This window comes from Astatotilapia calliptera, chromosome 6 (assembly GCF_900246225.1).
Source record: "Astatotilapia calliptera chromosome 6, fAstCal1.2, whole genome shotgun sequence".
In the NCBI taxonomy this organism is placed as follows: domain Eukaryota; kingdom Metazoa; phylum Chordata; class Actinopteri; order Cichliformes; family Cichlidae; genus Astatotilapia; species Astatotilapia calliptera.
In genome coordinates, this window is record NC_039307.1 from 16,385,994 (window position 1) to 16,408,861 (window position 22,868).

Below are 22,868 nucleotides of genomic sequence, written 5' to 3' on the forward strand. Positions count from 1 at the left end.
ACATTATTTAAAGATCCAGAGTGAATCAGTGATTAAAGGTTTATATTCTCTGAATAAATAAGAATATTGATTTTCAGTCTGTAGGCGTTAGAATATCTTTGACAAAACACGATCCATACAAGCTGAAGAAGTTCTGCTGCAGTGTGATATAAACGATCATTCTCTGCATCAAAAAGACCAGCATCATGGATTTCACACAGCTGTGCGGTAGCTACTTGTTCAGCTATTAGCGATTAAATTATGTGGACTATCATCAAGTGCGACCTGGGCTACTGCTGCTGAAAGCAAACAGCACAAATCAGCAGCTTGATTGCAAATATGCAATATATCTGTTTAGGTGAGAGCAGCCAGCTACAGATGATGGAACATTTAAGGATTAAATTATGCAATCATAGTAATGCTTTTAAAACATGTTTGTTTTTTCTTTGTGATTAATCAATAAACTGTTCGTGCAAAAACTCACACATTCATAGGTCTCCGCTATGAAAAGCAGCTGGTCCATGTTTTCTCCATTATAGCCGAAGTCCTAAAAGCAAATCTTGTCACCCAGCAGCCATCTTGAATCTATATTAACTTTTAATCAGGATTCTTTGAGCTCTTTCTCTTCTGACAACGCATAACAGGGTTCCTGCGTACATCACATGACCGCGTGAAGCTGAATATCGTGATCATCTTTCAAACTTTTTTAAGGGCACTGTGCTGAATTCATGTCACTTTGTGTGATTATACATATGTCTGTGAAGGTTCTCAGTCATCCAGGTCATCGTAGTCTAAGGAGCTTGGAAAGAAAAGTGTCTTTTATGAGACGTTTCACCTCTCATCCGAGAAGGTTCTTCAGTTCTAAGAGTCAAATGGTGGAGAGTCCCAGATTTAAACGACACGACATCCCAGTGCATTTCCGACCCAGCAACGCACTCAGACAAAAACTGGTTCTCCCGAAAGACAAAACGCCAAAACACAAACTTAACAATGTGGTGTATGCTGTACAGTGTAACGAGGAATGCCCAGACCTCTACATTGGAGAGACCAAACAGCCACTTCATAAACGTATGGCACAACATAGAAGAGCCACCTCCACAGGACAAGACTCAGCAGTCCATCTGCATCTAAAGGACAAAGGACACTCTTTTGAGGATGCCAACGTTCACATTTTGGACAGAGAGGACAGATGGTTTGAAAGAGGAGTGAAAGAAGCCATTTATGTTCACTGTGAACGACCATCTTTGAACAGAGGCGGTGCTTTATGACACCAACTGTCTGCCATCTATAATCCAGTTTTGAGATCCCTTCCCAGACACCTTAACAGCCACTCACACCCTGGGCCATCTGACCTCAGGAAATCACATGATAGGGTGGGGCCAGGTTTCACAATGAGCTCACCTGAAACCCTGGCTAATTGTGACCTACACCCATCTTCACACCTTGGCTCATTGGACTAAGCAGAGGATCATCAGGGGGTCCTTTTGTCCATCTTTTGGGGGGATACTCCCACTGGGTTTAAACCTGGGGCTCTCCACCATTTGACTCTTAGAACTGAAGAAGCTTCTCGGATGAGAGGTGAAACGTCTTCAAGCAACTTAAAGAAGTCCAGACGCTTTTCTTTCCAAGTGATTATACATAGTTTCCTCAGTCAGACTGTTTAAATCCCAACAGTCCCTTTTCCCGCCAGCCACTTTCCTTGAGAACCGTAATCATTTCAGTGAGTTCCTCTGTGATTGGGGTGTGTTAAACATCACTCCATCCTTTCCAGTTTATCTTCTCACCGTGCACGAGCCCTTCCCTCGCACTGAACCAGGTTCTCTTAAGTAAATTACCATTTTATTAGTTCTCTTTATCGCCTGAAACTACATTTAGCCAGAAGAGTAATTAAACCTGGATGACCTGGCCGGAACTGAACAGATAATAATATAGTCAGAGAGGAGAGGAGCGGAGGAGGGAAGGAGGAGACTGAAGAAATGTAGAGGTGGTTTTATTAAATCTGTCAAGTTGATATTTGGTGTTTTCTCTTTTTTTGTGAAGAGTACCTGTAAAGATAACTGTTTTCTATGGTCAAATATGAGCACACATAACACACGTTACAATAATCCAACTACAAACAGTTATTAGAGGACCCGTTTCTTTCAGTCAACATTGGCTGCATCCATCGACTACGTTTCTCATCTCTTACTTCTTTGTCCTGCTCGGTGTGTTTGAACGAAAAATCACTGCTGTATATTTCTGTTGATGAATCTGTTGCATAACTTGTGCTGATTCACTTCAGCACCTCACATGCCTTAGGTAACACCACCCCAAGGCATCACAGTTATGCGGCACTTCAAATTAGTGTTCATCAATATGTCATATCCACCTAAAATGCTACAAGCGTACCTCCTTGATCTAAAGGCTGACATGAACACACTGTAGCAGATAACTTCATCTAAAATATGTCACCAAGTTGTTTCCAAGATCAGAAAATCTGAATGGTGGCAAAGTTATGAAAAGCAATAGATTTAAACTCACCCAGTGTGCATGAAAATGTAGCTGAGATACCTCCAGGCCTGGGCTCGTAGCTGAGGATGGTAAGGTAGGGGACTTTTAAGGAAGGATGGACTGGAAACTTGCAGGACCAAGCGGTCCATCTGGCACCCATAGTACATGAACACAGCTACCTGGGAGAGCAGAGAACAAACAATAAGTGACTTGCTGTAGTATTTATGATAAGAATAACAAATACACAAATCCATTCATAGATTATTATAGAAACAATGCAAATAAATTACTTCAGTAATTTCACAGGAGTTGAGCAAAAGCTTCTGATTTAATATTGTTTCAATCAAATTAACCTGGAAAAATCAGTGGTGGCATCAACATCAAATACTATTGTTTTTTTTTGCTTTGTTTTGGTTTTTTTAGGGGATTTTGGGGGGCGGAGCCATCCCTTTCTCACAAAGCTTTGGATGTTTTGCATTTTGTGTTTTGTTGTTTTTTTTCTAAAATTTTTAATTTGATGATATGAAACATTAAAGTGTAAAAAACATACAAAAAACAGGAAACCAAGAAGGTGGCAAACACTTTTTCACACCACTGTATGTTTATCCTATTATTAAATGTTTTATATACACCTTATATGGGCAAACTATTATATCACCACCACCACTGACACAAGCCGGATGGATCCATGCTTTTATGTTCTTTATGCCAAATTCTGACCCCACCATCCCAATATCACAGCAGAAAAAGAGACTTCTCAAATAGGTAACATGTTATTCAGTCTTCTGTTGTACAGTTTTGGTGAGTCTCTTTTTCTCAGCTGACATCAGTAAAAAAAAAAATATATATATGTGAAGAAATAATAATTTAAACGAATTTATCCTCTCCCAGTTACATCTCCCATCCATCGTCCATCCTCCCACCCACTACCCCCCTGCGTGTGCAGTGATTTTTCTCCCTTTGTTTGGTAGAAGAGGCAAAAAGGGTTCTTTTGACACTAAAAGTTGCAAACCACTCAGCAAGAAAGATGAAACCTGGACACATTTGGGTGTCCCAACAGAACAATGATTGCAAACACACAAAAACGAAATGGTTTAGGAATAGATAAAGCAGGCTAACATTAAACTTCTGGAATGATCTTCCCAAAACCCAAACAGATTTAAATATAGAAGAGTGTCCAAATACCCGACGAAAATCATGCCAAGAGCTTGTTGATGGCTAGTTCAGGGACATCTTGCTGAGGGACATTTAACCAAATATTAGTGGCTGTGTTTGTATTTATTTGCACCTTTATTTATAATTTTAACCCTGTGTGAATTAGAGAAAATCCATATTAAATTCAAACTTGTGCAGTCAATTAAAGATTACATTATACTAAAGAATATGTCGTACAGTCATTCCACCTGGAAAAAGAACAGCTCAGAAATCAGTAGCTCAAAATTACTACAACGATCATGTCCATGATGAGTGTAAGTAAACGCCTGACCACAACTGTATAACAGGCACACTGACATCATACTAGAGGTGCACAAGAAGGCACCGTTGAAAAGCATCATGGTCAATTCATATTAAAATGTACTATTACTAAAAGATTCATCACATTTTATGTTCCATCAACTTACCTCTGCGATGGTGATAGCCAGGATGAACCAGGGAGGAGGACAGTAGGTATAGCTGTCAAAGTACCACTTGCGGTCGACCTCACGGGGTAGCGTCTCATAGGCAACGTGGCGGACCAACCGCTGGGACAGTCCTAAGCCTGCCTCGTCTCTGAGACTGCAGCCTTTTAGCTGCCTGCTGCCCTGCAGAATCGCCCTCCGGAAACTGTTGGAGCGCTTGTTGCTCATCTATCGAAACAAACATAAAAAGAGGAAGAAGAAATATTAAGAATGGAAGAAAACTGAAGAGGAGATGGAGGTAAGTACAAATAGTTTAATATAACAGTCTAACTATAACCATCATTATTAAAACTCACTATCAGAGAGTTTTTTCAATTGCTGTATCTGTGAGAGCAGGTACGGTCATCACAAGTACACAGCTCAGAAACCCACCCGCTGATCAAATCTTCTGTTTACAAGGGGCAGCCAATCGAAATAAAGTTGCTTCAAAGGCAATGACAAGGGAGATAAAACGGCTTGTTTCATGCAGTCGATGAACTGAGGGACTGCACCAAGGCCCAGGATAAAAAAAGGATTATATTGAACCGTGAATCATTCAAAACTACCCAGGCTGAGAGTCTAAGGACAAAAAAATGAAGCAGGAATGTGTATGATTTGGTGTTGTTGGCTGAACAAAGGCATTTTTCACACTTTTGTGATATCCAATAGGTCAAATGATTGACTGACTAAGAGAATAATCTGCAGTGAACTGATAATGAACACTGCCAGCCACCCTACATTAAACAGTACAGACACGTACAGGCATTAAAAGCTAACACATCTTTTGCTGAACAAACATGTCCATCAGAAACCCGTCCACGGAAAAAAGGTGCAAAATCCACAAGAAATGAGGGTTTCCAGGCTTTATCGCATTTGTAAATGTTTCGCCATTTTCAGCAGCCTTTGTTTGAGCGTAACAGTACATTAAGAAGGTCAGAAAAGTGAGAATAATAATAGGAATGTGTTTTAGCTATCTGCCACTTAATTATCTTTACATTTTCCACAAATAACCAGACGAAAAAATGTTTGCACAAATCTTAAGAGTAACTGAGTAAGGCTTTTTGTTTTGCATAGATGGCAAAAGAAATTCTAGTTTATCCTTTCCAGCTGCCTAAATCACAGCCGTCTCTATGCCGTTTATTGCACTTGCTGTGTGTTTTATAAGATTCTTGTCCCACATCTCCATCCTTCTCTCACTCTGGCTATCGGTCCCAGTCTTTCCCTCCTCCCCCAATCTGTTTCCAGCTCCGCTCTGTTTATGTGACACTCCATAACTCAATTTTACGGCTATGTCTGTGTCTCTAGAACTGCAGGAAGCCCAGATGTGTCAGTTAGCAGATGCTACTTTAAGGCAATAAGGATGAGTGTTATTGTTTTCAGCAAGGGCAGAGATTGGGGAAAAAAAACATAAATGTGTTGTGGCAGCGGAGCTGTTGGCAATAGAGGTAGATGTGGACGGTAATACTGGATCTTCAAAAGCTACAACTTTAAATTGGCTTCAAAATTGCGATGTGTAAGAAAGCTTCAATTGATGTTTATTCAAGTACGAGCACTGGCTTATCAGAAGGAACATTTTAGTTTAAAGCCAGCAGGCTTATCTTCTTGTTTACATCTTGAAAGCAAAGACATTTATCACAGCTAAGCTCAGTTTAACAGAAACTGCACGAGAAATAAAGATAAGAAGGAATACACGAAATCAGAAAAACAATAAAATCTCTGAACAGTTGTCTGATAGTTCTTCTGACGCTTTTTAATGAGACTTTTAGAGTCTTAGGACTCATTGTTTGGAGACAAACTTCAAAAAAGCCAATTATTTCAGCCTTTATATCAGTCACAGAGAACTGTGGGAAAATGATTACAGGTTACCATGGCCACTTCGAGACCGCACACCGAAGCAAGCGCTCTCACAGACATCCCCCCCAGGCAGCCATGCCCCATAAAGACAGTCAATTCTTCGTGTGAAGCAACTGTGATTCCTCTCGTCTTTGCGAGGCACAAAAGAAAGAATAATGTTCTGTCTGTTTTCTCGCTGCCAAGAGGAGAAGGGAGAGGGGCAGAAGAGGTGAGAGGCACTGATGAGCGTTCGGCTAGGAAGAGACAATTTCTCTGTTTGATCAGTGGAAAATACAATCAGAGAAAAGAGACGGAAGAAGAGGCAGAGGAAGAAACAAGTACAACAAGAAGGGGACAGAGAAGGACAAATAGGCGGAGGATCAGAAGAAATATGATGAAGGCTGAAAAGAGACTATAGAAGTGTGTTAGTATGCGGTTTATGCCTTAATGCCTCCGTTAGCTCCACCAGGTCAGCCCTGAGTTTCATCTGTTTTGTTGGATTACCCTCAGTTTTTTGGCAGAGCGCACAATGTTGGCATCAACAGAGCGGCTTTTAAAAAAGCACAGGCAAAGACACACACGCACACAAGGTGGTCACACTAAAAAAAAAGTTCAACCAGGCTTAACATTTACCGCAACACACAAAACAACGTCATCCGTCCACATTCCTGGTGGACTGCTTTCCAAGCCAAGTGAAACAATTAAAACAACTTCCACTGTCATAACAGAAAATCCTTTCTCATATGCCACTGTGTGTTTTGGCATTTCCACAATGTGTCTTGGATTGCGTTTCACTGTCTCCACGTGTTTTCCTGCCTGAATGTCGACGATTGTGTCGAATCACAAAAACAAAAAGATGTTGGGAGATCTTACATCAGCATAAACAAACGTCCACATAAAAGAAGAAAAAAAACTAACATAAAGCTCAAGCTCTCTCAGGTATACATAACACAAAACAGGACATGCGAGCATGCATCATAAGTTATGAGCATTACCTGAATTTATTCCACTCGGGCGAGAAACTGAGTGGTTAAAAGTGTAGATATTTTGTAAAGTATAAACACATTACGTAGCTATTTTCTGCCCAGGAAAGCTGTAAAAAAAAAATGCAACACATCAGGGTGATGTATGAGAAAGAGTTAAATACAAGGAGACAAATGTAAAGGAGAATGTAATAAGCATACAAAATAAGAAAGAAATAAAGAGCTGGAACCTGCTGGTTTATTCAATGCAAGAAAGGCAGGTGGAAAGGTAAAGAGTTAGAGAGGATGAAGAAAGCGAGCGAGCAGTGATATGAAAGCTAACTGTGATGGAGCAGTGAGCAGGCAATTACTGACAATCACGCTGATGGAAGAGCTGTGGTGCAAGGGAGAGATGGCGCAACAAATAAAACCCTCACAGTTTGTCTCTGTCTGTCCTTTCCTTTGCCTCCTTTTCTGCTATTCCTCCCTACTCCTCTACTCCGCTCTTTCTTTGCTGCAGTCCTTCTTTCTCTGCCTCAAGCTCCCAGTTTGCAGTTGGTACTTTTGAGCATCGTGCCTGCGTGTTTACATACCACGCATTTCTTCAGATAGTCATAACATGTTTCACAAGCCTTTTCACAGAGCTGTGGGTTCACATGTGAAGGATCCCACCAACAACATTTTTACTGTTGACCAATCGAAACAGTTCAATGTTAGTGTTAAGGTCATCGAAATTCAACTTACTATAAAAAAACCTTACTATGTTTTTTACAAAGCTCAGGAAATGTCTAAAGATGGTCAACCTTTGTAATCCACCAGTGCAAAGCAGTGAGTAACTGGAAGATGATGATAAATGCTTTACAAATCTGAAATTTTAGCACCTATTTACTCAAACATGCACACCTTATTACCATAACCATGAGTCACTCCTTTCTCTCTTATGTGTTTAGCTGCTGTTGGTGCTGCCTCTGTGAATGTATAAACTATACTTCACTATATTGTACACAAAGATCCACACGCACGCAGACCTCCATTCCTTTCTGTCCCACTTCCAGTTGCACACCATGACCCACAGGCTCTCACGTGACATGAATGCACCAAATAGAAAATGTCCTTTTGACATTTTTCCAAGCTTCCTACAGGCCTCATTCCTCACCCACTGTATCACACAATAAACAGCTCCGAAGAACAAGAGAGACAGGGAGAGATGGACTCTCTTACAGTCAGAGACAACAATGAATTCCCTACAGTCTGTACAGAGATGTACACCCCCACCGCATCCCTTAGCCACCCAGTAGTTATTGTGTACCACATAAGACCACTTCACAGTATCCTGGGTCAGCAGTTGAGTCTCCCACGAGGTATAGCAGCAAGAAAAAAGAAAAGAAAAGGTTATGAAGAAGCTAGCAAGGCTGAAGAGACTTGAGTGAGACCTTGGACAATCAGCGGCGGGCTGTGGTTTGAAGGTGAAACTGTAAGTGGGGCAAGGTGAGCCTTAGGAGGGGTAATTCTCACCAGACAGGGAGTTATTTCCTATTAGGAGCAATCTTGTGTAGCTGAGGTGATTTTGGAATATGGTGGATGTAAAGCTGAAAAAGTTCCAGATGTGGCAAAAAAAAACAACTGTTCCACAAGTCACAAATAAATCTCAGTTGCTGCACATTAGGAGACAATTAACAAGTCTTGGCCATACTTCAAACAGTTTTGGCCTCATACAGAGTACTATGAACAATTTTTAATCAGTCTTTTTAATGTCTCTAGTGTTTAGAGTTGTACTCTACTGCTTGCAACGTATGTTTTGCTTTGGCGTATTAGATATTCTTTAGCCTTCGGGTTTGTGGAAGCTTTAATGTCATCACAATTAAGAGAAAAGGTGTGACGTCCACGTGAAGTCATAAGTATTGAGTCTTTGACACTCACCAGACACTTTATTAAGTATAGTCGTTCAGCTGATCAAAAAGCAAATATCCAGTCAATCAATCACATGGCAGTAACTCAAGTAGACATGTCGACGCATATTGGTGCTAGGCACAGTATTTCAGAAACTGCTGATGTAGTGGGATTTTCTCACATAACCATCTTTATGGATAATACAGAGTTACAGAAAGTTAAATCATCTCACCAGGTTGACAAAGTCCTGATAACAGATCTTTCCATCAGCATTGCCATCAGCAAGGGCCAACAGGACTTCCAGTTTGTGGGGGTCGAGCTCAGAGCCATGGGTGGCCAGCAGGTCCCTGAACCGCTCTGTACTGATGAAGCCTGAGTTTTCGGGGTCATACTGCAAACAAAAACATATGGAAATGCAAAAGATTATTATTGATTCATTATTTGATTGATTATGTGATGATTACCTGTTTAAAAGTATTATTTAAATAGAACAGACAGAAAAATACTAGACAAACGAAACATGGTGTCTTTATGGGCACAACACTTGCAGTATATCAAACAAATAAAATAAAATAAACGTTTTAAAAAGTCTAGAGTAGTCAGTTTCACCTCGTGCACAGTTTTCTGCAAAGCCAAATATCAATACCCTAAAAACCATCAGCAGCGGTTTAGTCATGGTTTGAAGATCTTGCATAAAAGAGCTCTAATTGCTCTAAAAGGCCCAACTGTGGAGATGCAGTAACTTATAACAGCTTTGAATTTCACTTTGAAATGACACCCTGCACCGCATTTAGCCACAGGCTGCTTTTTGCTCATGAGAGGAAGCATTCAGACATATCTGAAAAATAACATTCCCAAGATTTTCTGACAAATCCAAATATGTCAAAAGACCTTCAGAGCAGTGATTACTAAAGCACTTAAATGGTAAAAGAGCTTTGCTTTTTTCCTCCACTCTTTTCTTTCCTTTGTGCCGTGTGGCTTCAAATCTTAAGTGCCAATTTATAGTGAAGTTGCCACTCAGCCTATGCATATATACATGCACGCACACAGACATTTAGGGGGCCAGAGGAAGGACCTCTTACAGAGGCTTTCTGATTGCAGAGAAGTGAGCAGTGTTTCTGGAATAATTCTGAGTGAAATGTGAAAAATCGAGCTGCTCATGACGCCCTAAAACAAGAAAAACAGAAAAAAGGTACAGCCATATGCGACAATATCTGTCTGGCCTCAAATTACACTAGAAAGGACTTGAATGTGTTATTTGGATGTTGGGTTGATTGTGGATTCAGACAGAAGACAGCTGCTGCCACTCTGCTTGCCTCTGTGCATGTGAGTGTGTATGCACATGTAACTCTGTCTTTCTCTATCTGTATATTTGCAAATGTGCACATCCATGCATAAAGATGTGGCATTCAGACAATATTAGCCGCCTGCCAGACTTCAACACCCCTGAACCAGATATAGTTACAGCACGCATGCATGCGCGTGTGTATGCAAACGTGTGGTTGCCATATGACAGCGCTAGCAGAAGCTGAGCACAGCCAGTCTGGCAGCAGGTGGTCTATGGTTGACCAAGGGACAACAGACAGAAGAGGTTCTAGCTCTCTCTAACATTGTGTGTCTTTATTTTTACATGTTATCTAACAGCGATGATGCAGTTTTCATTTAACGCAAGCCCATTTGTACATTTTCAAGCCAGTGTTATCTCTGAAATTTGCATCTAGCCTGAAACTTGTTTATATGCAGTTCGTCTGGCAGCAGACAATTAAATGCAGCTCGTTCCAGCAGGCAGTCATGTGTAGCAAGCATGCCGGTGCTACAAAGTATAGTAAGTAAAGTGTATGCTATGGACTGACTCATCAGACAATGACAGATGTTTTTAACATATGCAGTCCTTTGAAAAAACTAAGTTTACCTTCACTTGCAAAGGAATAAAGAGGTTAAGAAGCAGCAAGTGCTGATGACCAAATACACTTAATAATAACACTTAGATAATCAGCAAGTGTGAGTTTATTAGTCTGGAGCACTCAAGCGTATGTTAACACAATGCCACAATCTTCACAGGTTAGAGGTCCTAGCAAAGTGACCTCTAAGTCAGATGTTCAGAGAACATGCAAAAAATCCAAATGCTACATCTCAACTTTACAGGCCTCAGTTAGCATGCTAAATCACGGCAAAAAAAAAAAAAAAAAATCATGATAGAAGAATTAGAAAAAAAAGACTAAACAGCACCTGGAGAAATCACTAGACCTCTGACACAATGTCCTGTGGACAGATGAAACTTTGACGCACAACAGAATCTTTCTGCCAAAACCAAACACAGCATAGCACCACCCATCCACCACTGTGCTGGACAGTGGTGGATGGGTGATGATTTCAGCTTGTAGTCACTGTGACCATGAATTCCTCTGTATATCAAAGCATTCAGAATCAAATGTGAAATTGCAATGAGCTGAAGCACACCAGCAAACTACAACAGAGGGACGGGAAAAGAAAATGTAACTGGACTTGGTCCAGATCTCAGCCCGATCAAAATGCTGTGGCAAGACCTGCGGAGAGCTGTGCATAAACAAATGGCTGAAAACTTCAATGAACTTAAGGAACAATGTAAAGACGAGTGGGACAATTTTAATCTATCACAACGTGAGGAAGTAATAAAGTCATATAAAAAATGATGACCTGTGAAAATGTTTTTTCCACTTGACAGTAAACAGAAGAAATGACTGACAGCAGATAGTAAGTGAGACCTTTAGAGTATAGAAAGCATGATGAGAGGCTCACACGATTAATGCATGGAGTTCTCAAATGTTGAAAAGCAGTACAGTTGCAACAAAGCTGTACATTTGCAGAAGAGGAAGTAGCATGGAAAAGTGTCTAGATGTCTGTATTTTTTAAATAAGTCATAGGTTTTCCCACTTCACTATATAATCGCTGACAATCTGATCCCCTGAGAATCAGCTGTTTTCGTTTTGTTTTTATACAACAACTGATTCATTGAAACCATGCAAAATGAGTATTTTCTGATGCACAGACCCTCGAAGTACATCAGGTGGTGCATTTGAATTTGTCTTCATTTTCCCAGCCTTTTTGAGCCCTCTTACGTAAAGGAGATAGCTACATGAATTTTCAGGTGTGAAAAATGCATTTAAACTCTGATTTTTTTTAAATGGCACAAATGTTCATAGTAGGAAAGTACAATTTTGCATAGCTTCATTAAATATGTTCTGAGGGGATCAGATGGAAACCTTATTTTAGATTTGACTGATTTTACTTGGAATGGTACGGAAGAGGATTAGGGCCACTGGAAAAAAAAAGTGGGCACATCTTTTTTTTCCAGTGGCCCTAATCCTCTTCCGTAGAACGGCCTTACTACTATTCAACATTATATTCAATATCACATGAGTAATATTACATTTGATGATGTGACTACTTACTTTCACATACATATCTGTAAGCAATGTTTGGAAAATGTGACAGCAATCTGAGAAAAACCATAGTTTAATGCTAACAGATGTAGCACTGAGAAAAGACAAAATAGGACCACAAGAGTAACCTCACCAGAAGGGAGCCAAGTGCTCTTCGTGCCTAATGACCTCAAGCATACAGTGCTGTGAATAAGCATTTGCCCCCTTCCTGTTTTATTATTTTGTTGTGTATTCGTCACACTTACATATTTCAGATGATCAAAAAATTTTAATATTAGACAAAAACAACCTGAGTCGATACAAAATGCAATTATTTAATAATTAAGGGAAAAACAACTATCCAGACCTAGCAGGCCCTGTGTGAAAAAGTAATCGCCCCCTAGACCTAATAACTACTTGTGCCACTCTTGGCAGCAAGAACTGCAATTAAGCATTTTCAGTGACTGGCAGTGTGTCTTTCACATCGCTGTGGAAGAATTTTGGCCCACTCTTCTTCGCAGAATTGTTTTAATTTAGCCACACTGAAGGGTTTTCAAGCATGAACAGCCCATCCATTTTTGCATTTTTCAATATTAGACAAACAGTCAACCCTGAATATGCTCAAACTTGCACTTCTGAGTGCAACATGCTCTCTTTACTTTATGCACCACCAAAAAATCTCACTTAATGCGTAAAATGTAAACTCTCCTCTACAGAAGTAAGAACAAACCTTCTTTTGCAGATCAGTGAGCTCCCGTTGAAGACATTTTGTCATGATGAAGTAACGTCAGCCGAAGCCAGTCTCACCACTCTGAGCCAGGCAATATGTTCAGTGTGTGTGTGTGTGTGTGTGTGTGTGTGTGTGTGTCTGAGAGAGAGAGACCCTGTCATATTGTTTGTCCCAGACTGTGCAGGGTTATTTCAAACCAGGACTAAAGGATTACAGTCCAATCCAAGACCCCCGCCACATACACCGCCCCAATATTATCCCACACCCACCCTACTTACGAACCCCCCCCCCCGGCCCCCATCAACCTCCTATCACCCCCCTCCATCTATCCCCTTCACACAACACCCTCTTTACCCTACATCCATGCACCTCTCCTTCACTTATCCCCTTTACTTTCTCACTGTAAAGTAAAATACAAGAAATCCCTCAGAAGAAAAATAAATAGTTCAATAAATGTGCCTGTTATCTCTTCCCATGTCACTCACAGATGCAGACAGCCATGCATTATTTTCCTCACACACACAAACATCTTCCTCGCTCCACCCTGCAACACCACAGGCTTCATAGCTGAGTGAGCACCCTCTGAAGTCAATGGGCAGACTGCTGGGGTGGAGCTGCAGAGGGACACACACTCAACAATGGACCACTGATGGCAATTTCATGCAAGGTTTAGCCAGTTCCTTCACTCCAATTAGTGATCGTTTCTTTCGATGCAGGTCCACGCAGAGAAGGACATTATATCGCACAAAAAACATTTTTGACCAAGACTCTTGGCACAAGCTAAAACTGGCACATTTAAGCAAGTTTAGTTTGTTTGTGAATCATTTAATCAATTTAATTAATTAAGTTATGAATTAAATGATTAACATTTAATTGCACTTTGCAAAGGAAATGAGTGTGAGCTGCACATAAAGATGTACTAATGCTGTTTTTAAAATTATGCACCGACGTTATTATCATCTGTCTAGCAGTTATGAAATAACTTTGAGTTTTGTTGGATGCATTTTGGCTTGTGTTGTAATAATATTTCCCAGATCTAGAATTTGAATTAGCTTCTATCCCAACACATTTCATTTTCATAATTATGTTATTGTCTCTGCTTCATAAGGCCTGTTTTGCAAGCAGCAAAGGGAGTGTGATGCAAATCTCTCAGATTAAAATAAGCACACACACACATACTCTCAAATCCTGGTACAGACATAATACCATAAAACATTCACAACCAATATTAAGGGCTTCTCAGCAGCCTGTCAGGGGGAAGAGGAGGAAAACAACAGAGGGAGGGGAGTGTGAGGGGTGTTAATGCTGAGGCCGAGGGGTGCATTTTGGACACAATGCAGGGGTTTTTGTCTTCATCCTCATTTTCACAAAGCTGAATATTAAGGAAGCAGAGGGGAGGCAGCGTGTGAGGGTCAGGGACTTTTTTTTAAGGATTTAAGTTTGCATTGAGAGCCTGGAGAAACAAAGCAGGCTGTGTAAAATATACTCAAAACAACTCGAGGATGATAAAATCGAACCCTCATTTATTTTAAGTGGCTGAAAAGAATGAAAACACTGAGATCCTCTGCTGTACTCTGGGCCTGGATTCCAAAATATTGATCACAATTTGTGTTGCTGTGTTAAAATATAAGACCGAAAGCCTTGATCTGTCTGACCTTTTAGTTTTTCAGTGACCATTGACCATGACCCCACACTGTTTTGAATCGCTGTCTCTGAGTCGTGAGCTACTAATTAGATGGTGTCTGGAACAAGAAGCACAAGCTAAGAAGAAAATTGGACAGATGACGACGTCCAAACGATCATCTTGCTCTACCACAGCTGGTGGCCACGCTCAAATCCTGCTACACCTGTGATGGGAATTTTCAGCTGCTCACTAATTTCCCAAAGAAATTCCACAGCAGATGGACATGCACGTTTGATTTGGCACAGACTGTTAGATAGGATGCCCTACCTGATGCAGCACATCCATCTATCTGGGCCTGGGACCGGCACTAGGAGTACACTAGTTTTTGACCTCATGAAGCTGATCTCAAACCAGATATCTTTTACATGTAAGGCTAATGTTTAAACGACCACATCACAGAGCCACTCAACGCCTGCTACACCAACAGTTGTGGTCAGAAGTTTACATACACTCATCCTGGGCATAAATGTCACGGTAATTTTGGGCTTTTAATGATTGCTTTTCTTGGTTAGAAAAACATCTTTAAATCACTTTAAATACAAGAACTGGGTGCACATGTTTGAATCTATTCTGGACTTTCTCGAATCCACTCAGGGTCAAATGCATACAAACAAGCTCAAATATATACATATATCGACTTCCTTAAATCTTCCACAGTGCCTTTTAACTTGTCAAGGTCAAGGCTTACTAGTGATCATGTCTGGCTACAACTGGCAGTTCTTCTTTGACAGCAGCACTCACTGGATTAACCAATATCCACAACTATTGGAGAATCCAAGGAACTCAGTGAAAAATACTAGATCTACACAGACTGGGAAGATCTTTTGGAGCTATCTCTAAACAATTTAAGATTTCAACATCACCACTTCAAACAATTGTATGTAAGTTCAAGTTATTCTGATGTATCACCGGTTTGCCAAGGTCTGTAGAAGACCCAAAGTGTTACCCTCAGATGAGAGGAAATTGGTTAGAATATTCAGGAACAACCAAGGAGCCAACAATTGCACAAGCCTGCCATGAACTAGAAACTCCTGGAACACCACCGTCACTCTCCACAGTGAAGACAGTTTGAAATCGCCATGGACTGAGAGGGTGCGGACCAAAAAAGAAGCCCCTGCTCCAAAACCCACACCTCCAAGTTCGAGTGAAATTTGTAGCTGCCCACATGGACAAGCCAAATGCCTTTTGGAGAAAAGTTTTATGGTCCGACGAGACAAAGACTGAGCTATTTGACCACCAATGCGAGAAGCTTGTTGATTGTTACCAAAATTGACTGATTTCGGTGCAGATTGATAGTAGAGATTAAACCAAATATTAGTGGGGGATATATGCATATATTTGGGTCTGTATGTATCCCAATTTAAACCCAAAATACATTAAAACTTATTTTTAGTTCAAAGAATGCCTTAAAAGCCCAAAACTACCATGACATTCATGCCCATAATGAGTATATGCGTATGTCTTACCACAACTGTACATCAGTAAACAGTTAATAAGCTGTCAAGCCGTTAAGAACTGATGTGTTGAATGCTGAAATGGGATAATTGCACACAGTGGGAAAACTTTTTATTCTGTGTCTGACAAAACCTTTTTAATTGTTTAGGAAGAAAATGAGATCTGTTGTTCCACTGCTGACAGTAAACTTATGTATGATTTATGCAACATCAGCGGAAAACAGACTGCCAAAATTTTTGATAACCTCATCTACATTTTAGACAGGATGTACCCTGGAGGCTCTGCAGGAAGAAGTTCATACTATAGCATGTAATCACAAAATGTAGGCTGTGAGTCATTCTGACAGTCACTCTTTTCTCACTGCCTACATCAGAAATGTGGTGAAACAAACTAACAGGACAGGAAATTGAAGCTGCATCACCACAGAGCTAATTTCACACTGGAAAATAATTCATTCAGTCATACGGGTTGGTGCAGTAACAAGCGTGACATGTGTGACCTGTCTCACTGGGATGGAATGACACGCACGAGCCATTTTTCCCATTGATAATGTCACTCTATCCCATGTAAAGAATTGTTAAGTACCTGGATTACCTGAAAGCTGCAAAGGTTTGCACATGGACAAGGACGTGAGGAAATAAACAAACATGACTGCTGCCCGTGGAGTCAGTAAAGATTCCCAGTGTCACACATTTTAAGAATAACATCCTCCTGGTGGTGTAGGTACGACTATGGCTAAGTAGCAAAGCACCGCGCTGTGGCAGCACATCCAGGTTGAGAATGCAATTACATGTGTTTGAGTGTGTGCAACCACACACTGCAGGTGGTTTTAAGGAGGGATTGCTAAAAATAGACACTATCTTTAGGATGCAGTAGACTTACTTTTGGTAGTGTTATTTGATATTAAGAAGAATTAGAGAGCAGAATGCATGTAAATACAGTCAACATACAACTTTGGCTCTGCAGATGTATGCTCAGCTCAATTATTTTTTACCTAAATATTGTTATTTGGGGTATTAAGGAAAAATATATATTACATCTACATACAGTGTATCATTTATTACTTCCTTCCAGTTAAATACATGGTGTGGCATAATCCATCAGCAAGCAGCCTGTTCAGCAATATAATTACCTACAGTCATACCACACAAGTCAGACAGTGTTCAGTTGTTGCTATTTTAAGGATTGTGCAGTACAAAAAAAAGCAGCTTCTGCCCGCTCGAGTTGCTGACCCACAGACAAAACAAGATTTTTGGTTATCCAGCCACTGGCATCTTGTATTTTCTACAGTAAATCAAACATCTCATTACAACTCACAGCAATGAGGCTATTCTACCGTGTCCTGTTAAATTCTTTCAGAGAACAAGTTGCTTTGCTGTAAAACACTTGGAGATGTTGAGGTTCTCCCAGATATATATATATATATATATATATATATATATATATATATATATATATATATAGTGTTACAGTATTTTTATATGTAATACATCATGAAGGATGGAGCATGAAGGCAGAGCAGCTAATTGACTGTGGCTGACATTACAAAAGGCAATTTAACGAGCTGGCAGATTCTCTTTCCTAATGACTTTTGTAAAAACAGCATCTGAACTTCAATCTGCTGGTGTTAGAAACTCCGAGACACCCTGTTAAAGATTCAAAATCTGTCTCAGTAAGACTACATGACATGTTTGATCACTGAGTATGAGGACAACACTGTAATTAATTAAAAGATATGTGTGCATGGAGTCTAGAGGGAATCAGAATCAGTAATTAGCATATGAAAAATAAAAAAATCAAGCAACTTTTCTCAGGAAATCAGAGCTTGTTCAAAACATCCAGTTCCTTAACAGCTCGTCCATTTCGTGGCCCTGATGTAGCTGGAGCTTATCCCAGCTGTCATGAGTAAAAGGCAGGGTAAATCTTGGACAGGATGCCAGTCTATTGCAGGGCCAGCACAGAGAGTCAGACAACCATTCACATCCAAGTTCACACTGACACTAACTTCATATCACTAATAAAACTAACTTGCATGTCTTTGGACTGTGGGAGACGCAGTGACAACATGTAAACTCCACACAGAAAGGTCACAGCTGGCCAGCTGATTTACAACCAGGAGATCCTTGCTGTGTCCTATTCAAATCAATCATAGTAACCAATGAATATTCTTCATTAACTTGTGAATCTGATAAGAATGATTACCGAGGCCTAGCATGCAGATAAACAAGTTTATACGAAAAAGAAATTCCTGAATGAGAGTCAGCTAAAAAGAACCTTATAATTTGAGTTAACAAAGTTCAGTCAGGTCAAAGAGAAGGAAATGCAACCATTTGAAACTTGAAATGATTGGAAGAAAATCTCAGTTTGATTAGAGCGTTACATCAAACCTAAGCACACCCAAACAGAAGCACAAATACGCAAAGGTAACTGAAGATGCTAATTTTTCCTTTAATTTGTCTCACCTATAAACATGGAATACACATGTGAATTCAAAAGGGAAAACGGGAATGTAAATAAGCATGTGAACAATTTTACATGTAGATTCCTGTCTAAATACAGTCTTTGAGTGTTATTGTCTTTCTGAGCAGATACTGCACATTTACACACACACACACACACACACACACACACACACACACGTATTATAATTCCACTTCCCTGTGCTTCCTGAATATTCCCCTGGCATGGAGCAATTAGCAGTTCTAATAAAAAGCCCGCCTCGTTAAAGCTTGTTAGTCTCCTTGCTAATTACACTGAAGCACCAGGGAGGACAGGCAAAACCAGCGGCACCTCATTCACTGGCCATTACTCAGACCCTACAACTGAATCCACTCAAACACACTCACCTTCTCATGTTAATCAGGCTTTTCAGGATGTGACCTTGACAACAGGAGGGGTTTCCCTGTGTGATTTTTTTCCTTCTTTTGCCTTCTCTTTCATCTTTCTCACACACTCCCATTCTTTTATTTCCTTTGCTTTTTTCTTTTGCATTATCTAGCCCAGCTGAAAGAGTACATTATCAGAGTTATTGCCACTGTAAGCTGGGAGACGCTCTGTGGTTTTAGAGCTTGTCATAAGCCCCGCTAGCAGGACCCAGCCTCATTTAGGAGACTAGTTCAGGTTGAGTGGAGCCGACAGCTTGTCGGCGGGAGGCAACCCTTAATGGTAGAGGCGGAGCAGCGATGGAGAGGTGAAAAGTCAAACACTCAGACCGACAGCTGACATCACCCAAAAGACCCCAGTCAAGATTATGGGGCTATGAGCAATCATGGATGAAAATCTTCATGTTGGTGATGTGTGTGTCTTTGCACAAATTCTGGCCATTTCCATGCGAAGTGATGCATTTGAAAAAGCATTTTTCCATATTTTCCCTTTAGCAACACAAAACCACATATACAAAATTGCCATGACACATGTGTAGTATGCAGAATCCTAATGATCTATGGTGATTACTTTATTATGCCCTGATTTTTTCTTTGCCCTTTGGGTTTTTTCATTTCAATGTTCTAATAGACAAGCTACTATCAACACCTTTGTTAATATACTTTATCTGGGGCTGCACAGTTCATTGAATTTTAATGTTCACGATTTTGGCTTCCCACAATTAAAGGAACGTGACCGAGAGACACTGAAAATGCATGCTAAACTCAAAGCAAAAGCTAATGAGGCACTCCCTAAATTAGATCCATAACCTGTTCCTGCATGTGCCAGTCACAGCTGCTCCCTGCATCACACAGCTTGAGTTTTTCCGGACGAGTGTGGATGAGCAAAATTACATTAAAAGACAAATATACAACAAAACTGAAATGTCTGGCATAAGAGAAGATGAAGAGATTATCCTCCAAATGGATCACCCTCTGTTGTTTGGAAATACTTTTGATTTCCAAACAACAGCGCTTGATTTAGCCCAAGTGTTGCTAACCGAGAACTAATCATGTGCAAAAAGTGCTGTAGAGTTGTGTCTGCAATGAGCTTATTCAGCCACCTGAAAACAAACCACAAACTGTATAAGTATAATGAATGCATGAATATCAAGAAAAACTATAATAATAATAATAATAATGGATTGGATTTATATAGCGCTTTTCTAGGCACCCAAAGCGCTTTACAATACCACTATTCATTCACTCTCACATTCACACACTGGTGGAGGCAAGCTACAGTTGTAGCCACAGCTGCCCTGGGGCAGACTGACAGAAGCGAGGCTGCCATATCGCGCCATCGGCCCCTCTGGCCAACACCACTATGAATTGGTCACTTACTTAAAACATCCAATATCAACTCTGATGTCCATAAAAGTGAGCCCGTACAGCTGACAAAACTTACTGAAATCACCAACCAAAGATAGGAGCCCACTGAACACCGTGTGCATTTTAGTCATATGCATCATGCATGTACAAACACTTCAACAGGCAAGGTGAATAAACACCCTGTTTTAATTAACAGGTATGTAGCTTAATGTAAAAGTAGTGCGGTGTTGATGTTATCCGGATGCAAAGATTTGTACAGATATGAAAATGTGAAAGGAGTGTTTACATGACAATGCAATGAAAACATTTTTTGCCAACACAATTGAAGAATAATTGTGATAAATAACCACAAACAATACTGAACAAACTAAGCATGATAATCATTTTGGCCATAATCGTGCATCCCTAATTTTATTTGTTGGTTTTAAATTTAACACTACAAGGAAATAATTGGATAACAACTTAACAATTAAGTATTTTTCAAACGTGATCATCATTCTCAGAAGTTTTGTCTTGGTGCAAGTATGCTCAAATGCATGAACATCAATAATAACTCATTATTTTGAAAATTCATTTACCGAAAGGTTCAAAGCCTTGCAAACACACACATTGTAAAGCATATATACATGTAAGAGCACAGCAGTCAGCTCTCTTTCGAAGTAAAAAGTGCCAAATTGACGTCGGTCAGTCTGGCATCAGCGGTTCTAATCTTTCCCACAGCCTGGGGCCAGTTTGACAGCTTCCAGCTCAGGCAGGCACTGATGCAGACGGGCTACCAGTCAGTAGCCCGTTTGTCGTATCATTGTTTTCTGACAGAGAACAAATTCAGTTACCCAGACAAAACCAACACCGTTCAGAGCAGAAGAATTCAGCAGCATCTAATCGTTACTTTAATTATGCTCTGCAGTGCATGTGTTATTTTTTTAAACCTCAAAGGGTAGAACCTTTTACTGAAATGAAGGAAAAACAATCAGCTCAAGTCAACTTGTCTCACACTGAAGCTGGATGACTCGCTTTAGTCTTGCTGTCACACAGATCCTCTTTTCAGTTTCATTATCATCCGTGTTCAAAATGAACTTTGAAAGCATTCAGCTGGGGAGAGATCTCCACCTGGGATAAACACAGAAAGGAAGATCCATTACCTCTCTGCTCCTCCCAGGTGGATCATCCGCCGGTGTCACTTGAAGGCTGAGTGACAAGACGTCGTGAAAGGAAGGGATGTGATGAGCAACCACAGTTTCACACCATTAATTACTCAGACTTCACCTCTCTTGTCGTGGAGGATTCTGCTGGAAAAGGTCAGCCGTCTGGCTCGCATAGAGACCAGCTCACCATGCATGTCACGGCCCCCGCTGGCCAAGCCAGTGCTCTGCCCACATCACACTTCAAACGCATGACTAATGACTCAACAAGACTTCTAATAGCCCCCCAAATGCCAAGCAGTGCCTGTTAATGCAGCCATAAAAACTTAAGACTCAAAGGCCAAGGCCACAGATGAGTAAGGGAGAAGAGAGGGAGGAAGAGAAAACAAGGGAAAAGCTAGAAAGCAAAGAAACTCAGGAAAGGATTAAAAGTTATAAATATGCTGACCACTGATGGGGGTTAAGCTGGCTATCCAGTTGAGTCTTTGATCTTTTGAGATAATGGTAACATTTCTTTTGCTAAGTCGTGATAAAATAACATGAGGATGAAGTTTAAAATTATAATACTTAAAAGAATGTCCAGACTGTAGCCTACAAATGGAAGCTTGCAGGACAGAAAGTACTACAGATTCCAGGTGCCAGATAAAATTACTTCTTTTGATGCAATAACCTTCAGCTGGGCACAAAACAAGTCAATTAAGCAACATTGTGACAGAGCATACATCAGCAAGTTCAACAAGCTGAGGGAGGACCTTTCTTGTCCCAGCACAGCTCTCTATTACAACCCACTTTCATTAAATAGCAGGACCAACAATTTCTCACCCACTCCGCTTTCTTTACCTCGTTACTCATGCTTGAATATGAGCGGTGTTTTCCCCTGGGAAACTCGGGTGAAACACTGAGGGGCAAGTGTTGCACAGAACGCACACTTGAACTTGTTATTTCCCCGAGCTTGTAGCGCAAAAAGATGATTGTTGTAGGACAGAGAGCAGGATGAAGCCACTTTGCTTTGGAGTGTAAGAGACAAAGGAGCAACAAGAGAGACAAAAGAGTAATCACTGAGAAGTGCATGCAAGTAGCTCGGGGATGTGAAATACATATAATAATCAGAATAATAATATTAAGAACAATAATTATTCAAATGTCAATTTTATTAAGGCTGGCATTTTACAAACCACTTAAGGACGCAGAAGAAGATGCGTAGAAGAACAGTGTGAGAAATAAAGAAAGTCACTTAAACATAAATATGTGATATATACTACATTATATTCCAAACTATTGCTAATATTGCGTCTCTATCATGTTTGCTGACGAGGTAAACAAAACATTTACTAGTGATGACAACGGTTATTTCTGTTTATGTCTGCTCTCTGGTGAAATTACAGACACAAAAA

General features: G+C 40.3%; 1 protein-coding gene across 5 annotated transcripts in view; it reads right to left on the reverse strand.

Annotated features, from left to right (window-relative positions):
* Positions 1 to 22,868, reverse strand: part of rhbdl3 (rhomboid, veinlet-like 3 (Drosophila)) — a 75,320-nt gene that overhangs the window by 24,015 nt on the left and 28,437 nt on the right. For 4 of the 5 annotated variants that reach the window (XM_026170593.1, XM_026170594.1, XM_026170592.1 and 1 more), the window contains 3 exons: positions 9,045 to 9,203; positions 4,092 to 4,316; positions 2,500 to 2,648 (listed from right to left, as the gene is read on the reverse strand). In XM_026170593.1, coding sequence (XP_026026378.1) covers positions 2,500 to 2,648; positions 4,092 to 4,316; positions 9,045 to 9,203 — 533 coding nt within the window. Of the gene's footprint in view, positions 1 to 2,499; positions 2,649 to 4,091; positions 4,317 to 9,044; positions 9,204 to 12,943; positions 13,108 to 22,868 lie in introns of those variants that run through there. The other variant, XM_026170595.1, reaches the window with a different exon arrangement.